This window comes from Rana temporaria, chromosome 5, assembly GCF_905171775.1.
Source record: "Rana temporaria chromosome 5, aRanTem1.1, whole genome shotgun sequence".
NCBI lineage: Eukaryota > Metazoa > Chordata > Amphibia > Anura > Ranidae > Rana > Rana temporaria.
Window position 1 is genome coordinate 145763240 of NC_053493.1, and position 14359 is coordinate 145777598.

At 39.6% G+C, this 14359-nt stretch overlaps 1 protein-coding gene across 6 annotated transcripts in view; it reads left to right on the top strand.

The window, feature by feature from the left end:
• ELMO1 (engulfment and cell motility 1) overlaps nt 1-14046 on the top strand; it is a 559417-nt gene extending 545371 nt beyond the window's left edge. For all 6 annotated transcript variants that reach the window (XM_040353213.1, XM_040353215.1, XM_040353217.1 and 3 more), the window contains 2 exons: nt 4247-4324; nt 12323-14046. In XM_040353213.1, coding sequence (XP_040209147.1) covers nt 4247-4324; nt 12323-12523 — 279 coding nt within the window. In that variant the 3' untranslated portion in view covers nt 12524-14046. The remainder of the gene's footprint in view (nt 1-4246; nt 4325-12322) is intronic.
• Nucleotides 14047-14359: the final 313 nt, after the last annotated feature.

Here is a 14359-nt window from a genome sequence, read left to right on the forward strand (position 1 = left end):
GTACGTCGTTTGCGTAAAACGTTCGCGAATAGGGCTTTGCGTAAATTACGTTCACGTTGAAAGCATTGACTATTTGCGATGTAATTTTGAGCATGCGCACTGGGATACCCCCACGGACGGCGCATGCGCCGTTCAAAAAAAACGTCATTTACGTGAGGTCAAGTAGAATTAACATAAAACACGCCCACATCTTTGTCATTTGAATTCCGCGCCCTTACGCCGACACAGTTAGGGTACGCCACCGTAACTTACGGCGCAAATTCTTTGTGGATACGGAAAATACGCTGGAAGTTACGGCGGCGTAGTGTATCTGAGATACGCTACGCCGGCCTTAGATATGCGCCGAGGTACGTGGATCTGGCCCTCTGCATAATAATATAATCTTTTATGTAGCCATTCTTTTGTATCTGAACTTGTACTCCTCGGGTCCGTTATGATATGAATGTTTTGCTACACACTGACGTCCTCACCACTGCTCCCATAAAATAATTTTCTCAGTTCTTTTTCACTCAGTTAATACAGTCATCTTAGACACTGGAAAAACTGCAGGTCACCTTTATCCATGTTTTTAGCATAGTGCCAAGAACTGACACCTTTGTAAAGTTATCACACTATTCCCTTGAAAAAATAACAAGTTAGATATTGGGTTTCAAAGAGTAAATTTTTATTTACACAGGGTTAAGTCGTTTTTCACTGCTTTTGAAATGAGTGGGTCTGGCTTAAGCCTGGTACACACAATGGGCCAGATCCACGAAGCGCGGCGCTTCTATCCGTCCGTTCCTCAAAGAATTTGCGCCGTAAGTTACGGCGGCGTAGTGTAACTTTGGCGGCGTAAGGGCGCACAATTCAAATGGATGTGATGGGGGCGTGTTTTATGTAAATACGTCTTGACCCGACGTAAATGACATTTTTTTTTAACGGCGCATGCGCCGTCCGTGGGGGTATCCCAGTGCGCATGCTCGAAATTAACCAGCAACAAGCCAATGCTTACGACGTGAACGTCATTCTACGCAAATCCCTATTCGCGAACGACTTACGCAAGCGACTTCAAAAATTCAAAATTTGATGCGGGAACGACGGCCATACTTAACATTGAGTACGCCTCATATAGCAGGGGTAACTATACGCCGAAAAAAAGCCTTACGGAAACGACGTAAAAAAAATGCGCCGGCCGGACGTACGTTCGTGGATTGCCGTATCTAGCTAATTTGCATACTCGATGCGGAAACGCCACCTAGCGGCCAGCGGAAATATGCACCTTAGATCCGACGGCGTACTAAGACATACGCCAGTCGGATCTAGCACAGCTTCAGGCGTATCTTGTTTTGTGGATACAAAACAAAGATACGCCGGAGCAAAATAGAAGTTACGCGGCGTATTAATAGATACGCCAGTGTAACTTCTTTGAGGATCTGGCCCAATGAGATTATTAGACAAACGATTGTCCGTTTGTTTTTTTGTTTTTTTTTGCATACGAGTATCAAAAAATGAATAGGTTACTAAAGTTACAAAAATTCTCATACGAAAGAAAAAAAAATCAGAAGTGATGTATTGTATTTTTGGATGAAAAGTGTTCTGATTAAATGATAACTGTCCGATCTGGCATCGTACGACAAAAAGTTTTGTGCTTGTCCCATCGGATAATTTGGCACAACCTGTCCTGATCTGCTCTTGAAAGCTGTGTACTAATGATTAGATTATCATACGATTGTTTCAAAAACAGTACTTTTTATACGATTTTCTGATTGTGTGTACTAGGTATTAGGGGTAGGGTGCATGTACATAAACAGAGTTTGATTGAAATTAGCTGAGGAATTCTTTAAAACTGCAACTTCAGACAAATTAATTTTTTTAGTTTTAAATACAACTGCTGTATGATGTTTCATTGAGAACATTTTCCCTATATTAATGACAACTTGTCACCAGTACAAGATGTAATGAAAAATCTCTAAAGGTTATGCAGACACATTTTCACATAAAATTAAAAGGTGAACTACCCACATCAGCTTTCCCAGTCACTTCAGTCCCCAGCTGCCCTAAACACAATTTATTGCCACCCACTCCAGCCTCTGTATTATGCCACGTACACACGATCGGGTATCTCTGCGCTGAAACCCAACGGGAAAACCGAGGACCGACTTGGTCCCTTTTCCCCGTGTACACATGGCCGGTTTTCCCAACAGGTTTTTTTCTTGGTTGAGAAAACCGGCCGCGTGTATGCTCCCTAGCAGTGTTTCCCTATGGGAAAACTGCCGATCAAAAAAAACCCGCAATTCGTGACGAGAAAATTTAGAACATGTTCTAAATTTTCCTGTCGTGATTCTCTGCGGTTTTCTCATCGGGAAAACTGCTGGAGAGCCTTCACACGGCCGGTTTTCTCGTCCAAGAGAAAACATGACAGTTTTCCCGACGAGAAAACTGATCGTGTGTACGTGGCTTTAGTCTTGATAGTTCAAAGCTTCACTACACAGGCCAGAGACTATATTGCATCATAATGCAAGGCCACGCAATAACAGAATAAGAGAATCTCTCCTGAGCCTTTTTTTCTTCTGGGATGGCATTAAAAAAAGATTCTCATTGGTCACCTGGTCATGCTGACCTGTGACCACTCACTATTGCAAGAATTATGATCTTACATAACCTTCAGGGCTGTGTAGGTATGTTTTGAAATGTCTGTACAGTTTCACCAGCTGGGTAGGGTGGCAGAAGATGGTAATTGCGGAAGCTACTGTAAGAGCAGCAGGGACTGGGGGGATGGGGATGTTGTTGTGAGTTTATGCACCTTTTCCTTTTTTTATAAAATTATTAACTAATCCTTTATATTTTGTCTGGATACTCCTTAAAGTACACCTGCCATGAAACAAATATGTAGGCTACCATTTATTGGCCTTTTTCTAGTTGTCTGGGTGTGTCTCAAATCCAGAATTAGCATGCAGCAAACGTAAGATGGAAGGAAAATGATAAATTACATATTTCTGTCATGAAAAGTTTTCTTTAATGTAGTTATTAGACGACTGTCAATTTATTTGGGAAGTTCTCCAACAATATCAATCAGATACACAAAACACAGTGTTTCATTTTTAACTGGTGAAATGCCATGCCTTGCTGTCCATTGAGAAAATGTTGATCATCTTGTACTGGCACATTTACAATTTTATACATGGATATTTATAGCTGGATTCAGAAAGCTTTACGCCGGCGTATCAGTAGATACGCTGACGTAACTCTGAATCTACGCCGTCCTAAATTTAAGCGTATTCTGGAAAGCAGATACGCTTAAATTAGGCTAAGATACGAGCGGCGTAAGTCTCCTACGTCGTCGTATCTTAGGGTGCAATATTTACGCTGGCCGCTAGGTGGCGCTTCCTTTGAGTTTGGCGTAGAATATGCAAATGACTAGATACGCCGATTCAGAAACGTACGTGCGCCCGGCACATTTTTTTTACGTTGTTTACGTATGGCTTTTTCCGGCGTAAAGTTAGTCGAACAAATAGCTGGCCTAGTCAATGTTAAGTATGGCCGTCGTTCCCGCATCGAAATTTGAAAATTTTAGGTCGTTTGCGTAAGTCGTCTGTGAATGGGGCTGGACGTAATTTACGTTCATGTCAAAACCAATACGTCCTTGTGGCGTACTTTTGGAGCAATGCACAGAGGGATATGTACATGGACGGCGCATGCTCCATTCGTAAAAAACGTCAATCACGTCGGGTCAACACCCATTTACATAAAACACGCCCCCCTCATCCTCATTTGAATTAGGCACGCTTACGCCGGCCCCATTTACGCTACGCCGCCGTAACTTAAGAGGCAAGTGCTTTGTGAATACAGCACTTGCCTCTCTGACTTACGGCGGCATAGCGTAAATACGATAAGCTACGCCGCCGTAAAAATGCGCGCATCTACCTGAATCCAGCTATTAGAGTCATTTTACTGTTTATCCCCAAAGTTGATAAACTAAAAGGCAGAAAGATGGCATCTTATAGAGAACTTCAATACAAGAAAATGCCTTTGCACATGTCATGTGTGCCAAACCACGTAAACCTAGTTTGTGAATTTTTGATCCAAACATTTTCAGCTTAAATAATTAAAAACTCCTGACTAAAAATCTACAATTTAGGAAAGCATCTACAATTGTATTAACATCTTTACTTAACAACCATGAATGCTATGTTCCATGAATTGCTTTACACAAGCGCATCACATCTCTGTTTAATACTTATACCCAGCTGTCTGTTTTATCGTTTAGGAGCTGCTTGAGCTAGCATTTTCAATCATGTATGAATCCAACTGCCAACTAAATTTCATTGCTCCAGATAAACATGAGGTAAGTTTAATGGTTTCATTTTTTGTGTAGAGTATTGTTACCAGCTATCTTTGTAATTGCCTCTGTCAACAGGATTTTTTTTCTTTTCTTTTTTTTTGCATTTCCATACAAGTTTATGGGAATACAAAAAAAACTACTTGAAGCAAGTTAGAAGATCAACTGCAGGTCAAAATGCACCTGCATTGAATAAATGATCGCAGAAGCATCTCAGACTGATGCCATTGACACAAGCCCCACACCCATCGACAAAGGCCCTTAAACATATCTATGGGTGAATGTTTTTTTTGCTTATTTAAATGAGCAGTTAGGATGTTATAGATTAGTTAGTTATTTGTCATTTAGGATACATGAAAAAGTATATATAATTGTCCATGTCCAGCACACAGATGCAAAAACACAGAAACCATCCTGGTGCATTCTAAGTTCAATAAAATTGTAAATCCATATAGGGGAGGCATGAGAACAACTAGTAAAGTAGATGCTTTATATATTGTACATATTAGAGATTCTGTGAAGTGCAGCCACTTCTGAGGAAGGCATATTAGCAGGTTGAATGTATGAACTATAAATATCCTTGCTTCGGCCAGATCATAGGGACTTGGAAGAGCAAAAAGAGATGATATTCACATTTAGATTGAGTACAGTGCTAGTTAGGACTCCAACTTTTTATGTCGGGGCTTAAGAAATAGTGCTTATTTTTCAAAGAGGTCCATTAACTCTTTTCATTGCTCTGGGGCCTCAGAAATATACGGCCCCCAGTTGACATCAGCAGAATGAGCATTGTAATATAATACCAATACTAATGTAGTATGTACAGTGCCTTTGAAAAAGTATTCATGCCCCTTGAAATTTTTCAAATTTTCTCATGTTACAATCAAAAACGGAAATGTATTTTATTGGGATTTTATGTGATAGACTGACAAAAAGAAGCACAAAATTGTGAAGTGGAAGGAAAATGATAAATGGTTTTCAATTTTTTTTTACAAATAAATATGTCAAAAGTGTGGCATGCATTTGTATTCAACACACTTTACTCTAATACCCCTAACTAAAATCGAATGGAACCAATTACCTTCAGAAGTAACCAAATTAGTAAATAGAATCCACCTGTGTGTAATTTAATCTCAGTATAAATACAGCTGTTCTGTGAAACCCTTAGGCCTTGTACACACGATCAGTCCAAACTGATGAAAACGGACTGAAGGCTGAAGTCTGATGGACTGATGGTCTGATGTGCTTACACACCATCAGTTCAAAATCCGATCGAGTCCAACGCAGTGACGTAAAACACAACGACGTGCTAAAAAAATGAAGTTCAATGCTTCCAAGCATGCGTCGACTTGATTCTGAGCATGCGCGGGTTTTGAACCAATGCTTTTGCGTACTAACCATCGGTTTTGACCGATCGGTCATCAGTCCATCAGTCCGATTTTAAAGCAAGTTTAAACTTTGGTCTGAAGACAAAAGTCTGATGGGCCATACACACGGTAGGTTTGACTGATGAAACTGAACTTCAGTCCGTTTTTATCAGTTTGGACTGATCGTGTGTACAGGGCCTTAGAGGTTTGTTAGAGAACCTTAGTAAACAAACAGCATCATGAAGGCAAAGGAACACACCAGATCAGGGTCAAGGATAAAGTTGTGAAGAAGTTTAAAGCAGGATTAGGTAAGAAAAGAAAAAAAAATCCAAGCTTTGAACATCTGACATAGTACTGTTTAATCCATCATTGGAAAATGGAAAGAGTATGGCACAACTGCAAACCTCCCAAGACATGGCCGTCCACCTAAACTGACAGGCCAGGCAAGGAGAGCATTAATCAGGGAAGCAGCCAAAAGGCCCATGGTAACTCTGGAGGAGCTGCAGAGATCCACAGCTCAGGTGGGAGAATCTGTTCACAGGACAACTACTAATCTGGCATTATGGAAGAGTGGCAAGAAGAAAGCCATTGTTGAGAGAAAGAAGTCCCGTTTGCAGTTTGCGAGAAGCCATGTGAGGAACACAGCATATATGTGGAAGAAGTAACTCTAGTCAGATGAGACCAAAATAATTTTTTTGGCCTTAAAGCAAAACGCTAGTGTGGCGGGAAACTAATGCTGCACATCACCCTGAACACCCACCCCCACAGTCAAACATGGTGGCGGCAGCATCATGTTGTGGGATGCTTTTCGTCAGCAGGGACAGGGAAGCGGGTCAGAGTTGATGGAAAGATGGATGGAGCCAAATACAGGGCAATCTTAGAGGAAAACCTGTTATGCCACGTACCACACACCCGTATTTCGGGTTGTAAAAAATAAGTTTTTTTTCATGTCATTAAAAACGATCGTGTGTGGACTCCAGAGCATTTTTCACGATGTAAAAAATGGCCATTAAAAATTTCGAATATGCTCTAATTTTTTACTACGTTTTTTAACGTTGTTGTTTTTAACGTTGTAAAAATTGGTCGTGTGTGGGCTTTAACGACGTGAAAAAACTGCGCATGCTCAGAAGCAAGTTATGAGATGGGAGCGCCTGTTCTGGTAAAACTAGCGTTCGTAATGTAGTAAGCACATTTATCACGCTGTAACAGACTGAAAAGCGCAAATCGTCTTTTACTAACACAAAATCGGCAAAAGGCAGCCCCAAGGGTGGCGCCATCCGAATGGAACTTCCCTTTATAGTGCCGTCATACATGTTGTACGTCACCACGCTTTGCTAGAGCATTTTTTTTTCACGATCGTGGTGTAGGCAAGGCCGTTTTAATGATCGGGTTGAAAAAAACGTTGTTTTATTCTAGACCATTAAAAACGTCATCTTTTACAACCCGAAAAAACGGTCGTGTGCATTAGAGTCTGCAAAAGACTTGAGACTGGGGTGGAGGTTCACCTTCCAACAGGTCAACAACCCTAAACATATAGCCAGAGCTATAATGGAATGGTTTAGTTCAAAGTATATTAATGTATTACAATGGCCCAGTCAAAGTCCAGACCAAAATCCAATTGAGACTCTGTGGCAAGACTTGAAAATTGCTGTTCACAGATGCTCTCTGTCCAATCTGACAGAGCTTGAGCTATTTTGCAAAGAAGAGGTGGAAAAAATTACACTCTCTAGATGTACAAAGCTGGTAGAGACATCCCCAAAAAGACTTGCAGCTATAATTGCAGCGAAAGATGGTTCTACAATGTATTAACTCTGGGGCTAAATACAAATGTACGCCACACTTTTCAGATATTTAAATGTAAAAAAAATGAAACCAATTTCAATAAAATAAATTTACGTTTGGCTGTAACATGACAACATTTGAAAATTTCAAGGGTCATGAATACTTATACAAGGCACTGTTACACCCCAAAACTCCTAGGTTAAAAACTTCTGCCTGAAATATAATCATTCATGATAAGGCTCTTACAATATTTTCTTTTTTTTTTTTTTTTTTGTAAATTTATTTTTATTCATTTTGACAATATTAATAACAAAACAAAAAAAGGCAGCCGACCCAGCACAACACTGGGCCGGTGACAGGCCAACATGGCCTAAGTACACAACCTGTACCGTACGAACATCTATCTAACAAACATACCTAAGCATTTGATACAAAAACAAGAAAAGACCCCCCCCCCCCCTGGAGCCGGGAACCCCCCGTAGTGACAGGACTCCCGCCGAAACCGGGAACCCCTGTAGTGACTGTACCCCCTCATCCTGCCGGAACTGGGAACCCCCCCCCCCCCCCCCGTAGTGACTGGACCCCCTCCTCCCGCCGGAACCGGGAACCCCCCCCCCGTAGTGACTGGACTCCCGCCGGAACCGGTTTAAAAAGGAAATGTTATTTTTATTAACATTGAGTTAGAACATGGCTTGTGTAGCACCTGTGCTTTAAATGCTATGTTATTTATGTTATTTGCTATATTTTTTCCACAAAATTGGAGTTACCCTTTTAGCTAGATTTATGTATTTTCATGCATGCTTTCATATGTTTTTATGTGTTAATCAACATGTATGCATTTCATATGTTGCCATTGTCATCAACAGACCCTATAATGTGTTGATGTATCAAAAAATAAACACTTGTCAACACATCATACAGTTGTGAACTGGCACCGTTTTAAGTTACTAATTTATGTACATGCAGTGATGTTGCGCACTTTCATGCGCATTTGTGTTTAAATTGCATTGGTGTGACTGAGCCCTTAAAGCAGTAGTAAACCGCTAGAAAAATTAAATGGCAATGCCCCCCCCTGCAGATTTAAGTCATAATTTATTAGTCTGCACCGCACCAACTGCATGTTGTGTGAATACCCCCTAAACCGTGCAAGATTAGGAGATATTCACCATACCTACAGCAGGTAAGACCTGTAGGTCTTACCATTATGGGCTTACCGGCAGGTACAGTAAAAGTTCAAAAGTGGAGGTTAATTCCACTTTAAACTTGCATTGGAAGAAGGAACAGTAATTAACAATTTGGTAACATTGCAAAATAGGAAGCAGAGACTACTTATAGAGGTATAGTTTTTAAAACATTAATTACTTATTATTTATATACATCACACGCTCTTTTGTATGTACAGTATATCTTGAAAGATTTAAAAAGTACATATAGTACATTTTTTTTAGGTCAGCCACACATATGCACATGCATATTTAGTACATCTTCTTAGTATGTCTGTGTCCTCATGTGTGCAGTGTGTATATATATAATATTATACCTGAGAATGAGATGGTTACAATTGTGCACTGGTGTACAATGGACTCTCTCTATTCTTATGCAATCTTTGCTTCATATATGTTTTTCTGTTAAATATACTTTTTACAATTATCTGCTCTTTCTAACAAAAAAAATGAGTAAAGCAACACTATAACGAGATTATGGGATCATATATCTCATTATTCTTCTGCCTCTATGCAAAGGGTTATTTCACTTACTCACTAAGCTTTCAGTAAAGTGATTTTTCTCAATCCCCTGTGACTACACCAGTCTCCAGCTTCAGTGCATGACCTTTCATTCAAGCATCTTCCATAATGTACTGTACCTCCTCAGGGTTCTGTGTTCTGAAATATCTCATATGAATCTCCACCTCAGCTAAAATACGTTAAATACGCATTGTCCTGGTTAAAATATTCAAATCAAAATTGGTCAGCATTGCTGTTTTGGGTATACGCTTCAAAAGATGTGTTAAACACATATGACACCTACTGTGTGTTCAATGTGTGCAAGCTAGATTTCAGCACATATCTATGGCAATGCACAGCAAATTGAAAGAAATGGTGCAGTGTATAATTAATACAACAGCTTAAGAGAGTGGTAACTGCATTTAATTAGAGGTCAAAACAGAGGTTAAAGGATACAAGCTGGTATTAGAAAGCTGAAACACCACTTTGACATGCTTAAAATTGACTGATTACAAATGAAGAAGACTATAAATACAGACAGGAGTAGATTTTCATTGTGTATGTGTCAGTAAGTTGACTAAGTTAGCAATATTAATGCATTTTTTTTTTTTTTTGCATTGTTTCATTTGAAAACTTGGGAGCTCTAAACTAAGGACTTTAACATCACGGTCTAAACTCAAAATGTCATCATGTTGTAAAGCGCTGTGCAAACTGTTGGCGCTATATAAATCCTGTATAATAATAATAATCACAGACATTTTAGTATCAGTAAAGCCCAACTCCAAGCTTGGCCACAAAAATAAATGTGCACCCTAGCACGCCGGGATGATATAACAGGAAGGAATACTTACCCTAATCTATGGCTATTCAGTTTTCCTCCTCTCCAGTTCCAGTAGAGATGACTGGTCCCCCAAAGCCGTTCTTCTCTTTTTGTGTCACCAATCCTTGAACCTGCATTATGCCTGGTGATGTTGATGCCCCACTTACATTACAGCAATGGGGAAGTATTACTCTATTAGATCACACCTAGACAATGTATTTTACTTACAGGAATTCAGATACAGTCCAGTTATACTGCCACTCACAGGATACAGACACTGGCGAAAAGAAAAGTGGAAAGACTCACTTTAGTGTCCTATGAGGTTGGATGCTTTTTACTCAGCCTTGCTGAGTGAAGTCTAACCAATGCCTGAAATCTATAACCTCAAAACCATACTGTTATAGGGTCATTATCATTGGAGTTTTCCTCTGCTTTGTCAGGTAAGGGTCCTTTCTAATTTCCACATGGATCTCTGTGTCTACTCGGGAACTTGGCTGCCCACAGTGGTTCAAAGTGTGTTTCTGCACCATTCACCAGGCTGCGGCCCCTATTGGCACCTCTGACTCAGATTCTGAGTACCTCTGTACTTGAAAGAGTTTTTGAGGTAACAGAGTCTCCTGCCATCACCTCAGATTTATGAGTGGTTGTTCAAATCCCTATTGATGCAGTGTGTTCTGTTTTGTATTTAGAAGATTAGCCTTGGAAGCATCCTGAGGGGTCCCAAATAAAACTGCATTGAAATCTGGTTCTCCTCATATGGTAGTCTCTAGATTGAAGGGAGAGGATTGCGCCCATGGGTGCACTTCATCTTCTGCATGACAGACACAAACTATCTGTCTGTCATATCCCCAAACTAACTGTTGGGGATAAGGTATGTCTGGTGGAATTTGTGGGACCTGCTTGCCTGGAAATAGGTTCTCATTCTGTGGCTTCTATACAAACCTTGTGAGGAAGGTACGCTCCCTGTTTTTTCCTCTTTCATTCTTCCTTCTTCTGGTGCCCCTTTACCAGTCTGAGGTTGAGGTTTACCACTTTTCACTGCCTTTTCCCCCTTCAGTCTAGCTGACTTTGTGGGGTTGTAGCTTTTCTGTTCTCAAGGATGCCATTATGGTTTGTTATGCTTTGATAATTCTCACATTCTTTTGATATTTTGATTAGCAAGATTGGCTGTCTGGCTAGGCAATGTCTTACTGTGGAAATTGTTCTTCCCTGGTTTCTAGGGTTTTATTCTTTGTGTGAAGACTGGCTGGTCTTTTCTTTTGGGTATCTGTTCTTTGCAGTGTAGTCCCAGTGTTTTTTTTCTGTTAACTACACCATTTTGTGGGTCTGTTGTGCTTTAATTCGTTTATTATGTTTCACGTGTTTGTTTTTGTTTTTTTTGGTTCACCGATTCTCGCTAGTTCAGGGAGAGTGTTCCTTTGGGTGGAGTCATTCACATCTGGTGGTGCCCTCCTCTATTCTGGTCTTGTGCATTATGTTGATCCTTTGTGACCTCCTCTTAGTCATTGGCAGTCTTCCTTGTCAGGCAGGAGACATTTCATTTAATTTGGTCACATGTGGGCTTTTGTTTGTCAGGTGATCTTAAGTTGCAGACAGACTCTACTCCCCTGTCAGTGGTTGTTGTCCACCCCTCAGTTGGACTGATTTTTATCTTCCCAACTGTATCCATATTTCTGTGTTCCACACTGGAAGATAAAGAAAAAGTGTTCACCTAAAGGCGACAATATAACCCAACTGTATCTGAATTCCTTTATCCCTCAAGATTATACAGTAAGTACAAAATCTTATTTTATTAGCCAGCTTGCAGTTCTGCTTTAATGGAAACCCATAGTAAGAGAATATGCAGGCTGCCATTGCTGACCTCTCTTTTTGAAAATGCTAGTGGCATGGCTGCCATGCAGTTCCATAAACATTCATATGCCGAGTTGCTAATCAGGAACCAGCATAGCAGATTAGGAGTTTTGACTTCACTTTGACATTCTAATCTTGTGTCATTTCAATAAACCATAAACTACTGAAGTTGGAAAAAATTAATAGACATGGCCAGGCAATTAATATTTCCAAAGAGAGGTAAGCAATGGTAGCCCCCTAGTATTTGAGGGAAAAGAAGGTCAAGCTAATCCCATACTCCAAATTTAAAAAGAATCAGCTTTACACCGCAGATCTAGACTCACGGTGATTGAAATTGAAATATCAGCTATTTTTTTTTTTTTAATCAAGCCAGCCAAAGCATATGAAATATATTATTCTCACTTGAAATAAGCTGTATAAATCATTATTATAACCACTTTTTTTTTTTTTTCATTTTGCACAGTACTGCATATGGACAGATGGACTTAATGCCTTACTTGGAAAGGAAATGATCAGTGATCAAACAAGAACTGACATGGACACATTGCTTAGCATGGAAATAAAACTACGCCTTCTAGATCTGGAAAACATACAAATTCCTGATGCACCTCCCCCAATTCCAAAGGAGCCTAGCAATTACGATTTTGTTTACGACTGCAACTGAGACCATCAGCAAACATGCATTCTTCAACTGGAATTATTAGAACTGGAGACTTAAAAGAGGAAACTATTTTATTTCAGGTCATCTTCCCCTACCCTTTCTTTTCAGACGTTCAGTATTTGGCCGATTCAGGCATATCATAGAAGTAAACTCAATTGTAAGTTACAATGGGCATTTGCCCTCGAAAAGCACCAGGAACTAGATGTCCATATTCTTCATGCTTTAAATGACATGTTAATAAGGAATTGTCCTACAGACTGGTGCTCTTAGCTTTATTTTCTGGATGAAGGAGGAGAATAGACTTGATGGGCAATGCTGCTTTTTTTTTGTTGTAATAAGAGGCACAAACGAAGGCTACTGATGACCACTCTGAATCTTTGAATTGAATTTTCTCATCCTCTGCTTTTTCTTTTGCTTCTAAAATAGAACTAGTGTTAAGGTTCTTTAGACCCAGTCAAATGACAGGTTTAGCATAAACTACTACAGTCACTGAATTATGAAACACCTTTCTTGCACTTGTATTTTGAGAATTCGGTATTAGTAGAGTGCTGCTGATCTGTATACCATTGTAAATGCACACATATCCACTTGGAAGCTTTGTTTCACAGCACATAGTACTTAAAAGAGACCAGAGACAGAAAACAGAATTGCGATTTATAAAAAAAAGTAATAACAGCCCATATAACTACCACTGATGGGAGTTTTAATGGAAAATGCTACATTTATTAGGTGTTTAAGTGCTTAAACATCTTTTAGGTTAAGTGATCTGTTACCAAGTCTGCGATTTACTTAAAAATCACTTCTTGGCCTTTATCCTATTTTCATCATATCCTAAAAGAACACAATTTGCATGTATAAAGATTATTTAAGCAGGAAACATTTTCTTTACCAGGGTTAGGGTTATTTTTTTTTTTTTAAATGGCTGTTTAGAAAAAAGGAGAAGATACTGGTGACCATTTCAGGTTTCTGAATATCAAGCAACAACCAAAACATATGAAGATTCTGTACTGGTAATCACTGTGATGTCACTAAACCAACATATCACAAAAATGGTGAGCTTAGCAAGAATAACATAAACGAAGATATAAGTAGAAGCAGAATTTGTGTTTTTGTTACAGTTTTGTAAAAGTACTTGGACTGTTTATGAAGCGGGTAGATCTGCTGTATATGGCCAGTGACTACATAATGCATATGATAACTCGCCATAAAACATCAGTCTAACACATGGTTTACTAATATGACCTTTTTGCCAGGTTTCCTTGACCCAGATAACACATGGCACATGTGGTTTGATCATTTTTACAGATATATTCTTATTGCATCTTTAGGGTATAGAGCAACCAGCTATTTCACAGGCAATTTAGTAAAATCATGTTTGTTCCTAAAATTAGCAATTTATACATTGCCACATTTCCATTGTTTACCTTATGGATTTTCTATTTATTTAATATATGCTGAACATTTCATCCAGTGACGTGGAAAAGTTGTACATATTCATAATAAACAGTATGTGCTTTTCTTCTGTTCTTGCTGTTGTGTTGTCTTTCACTTTAAAGATTTTAGTGAAAAATATTTCTGCAGCTATAATGTGGTGTTAAAAAGGAGAGATTGTTACTTGGGGAAAACGCATCAAGGTCTGCGTGGTTATAGATGAATGCGCTGCACATGCCACCGTAAGGCCTCGTACACACGACCGAACATGTCTGCTGAAACTGGTCATCGGACCAGTTTCCGCAGACATGTTCGGTCGTGTGTACGGCCGACCGGACCGGATTCCCGGCCTAGCGGACAGGTTTCCAGCAGACAAATGTTTCTTAGCATGCTAAGAAACCTGTCCGC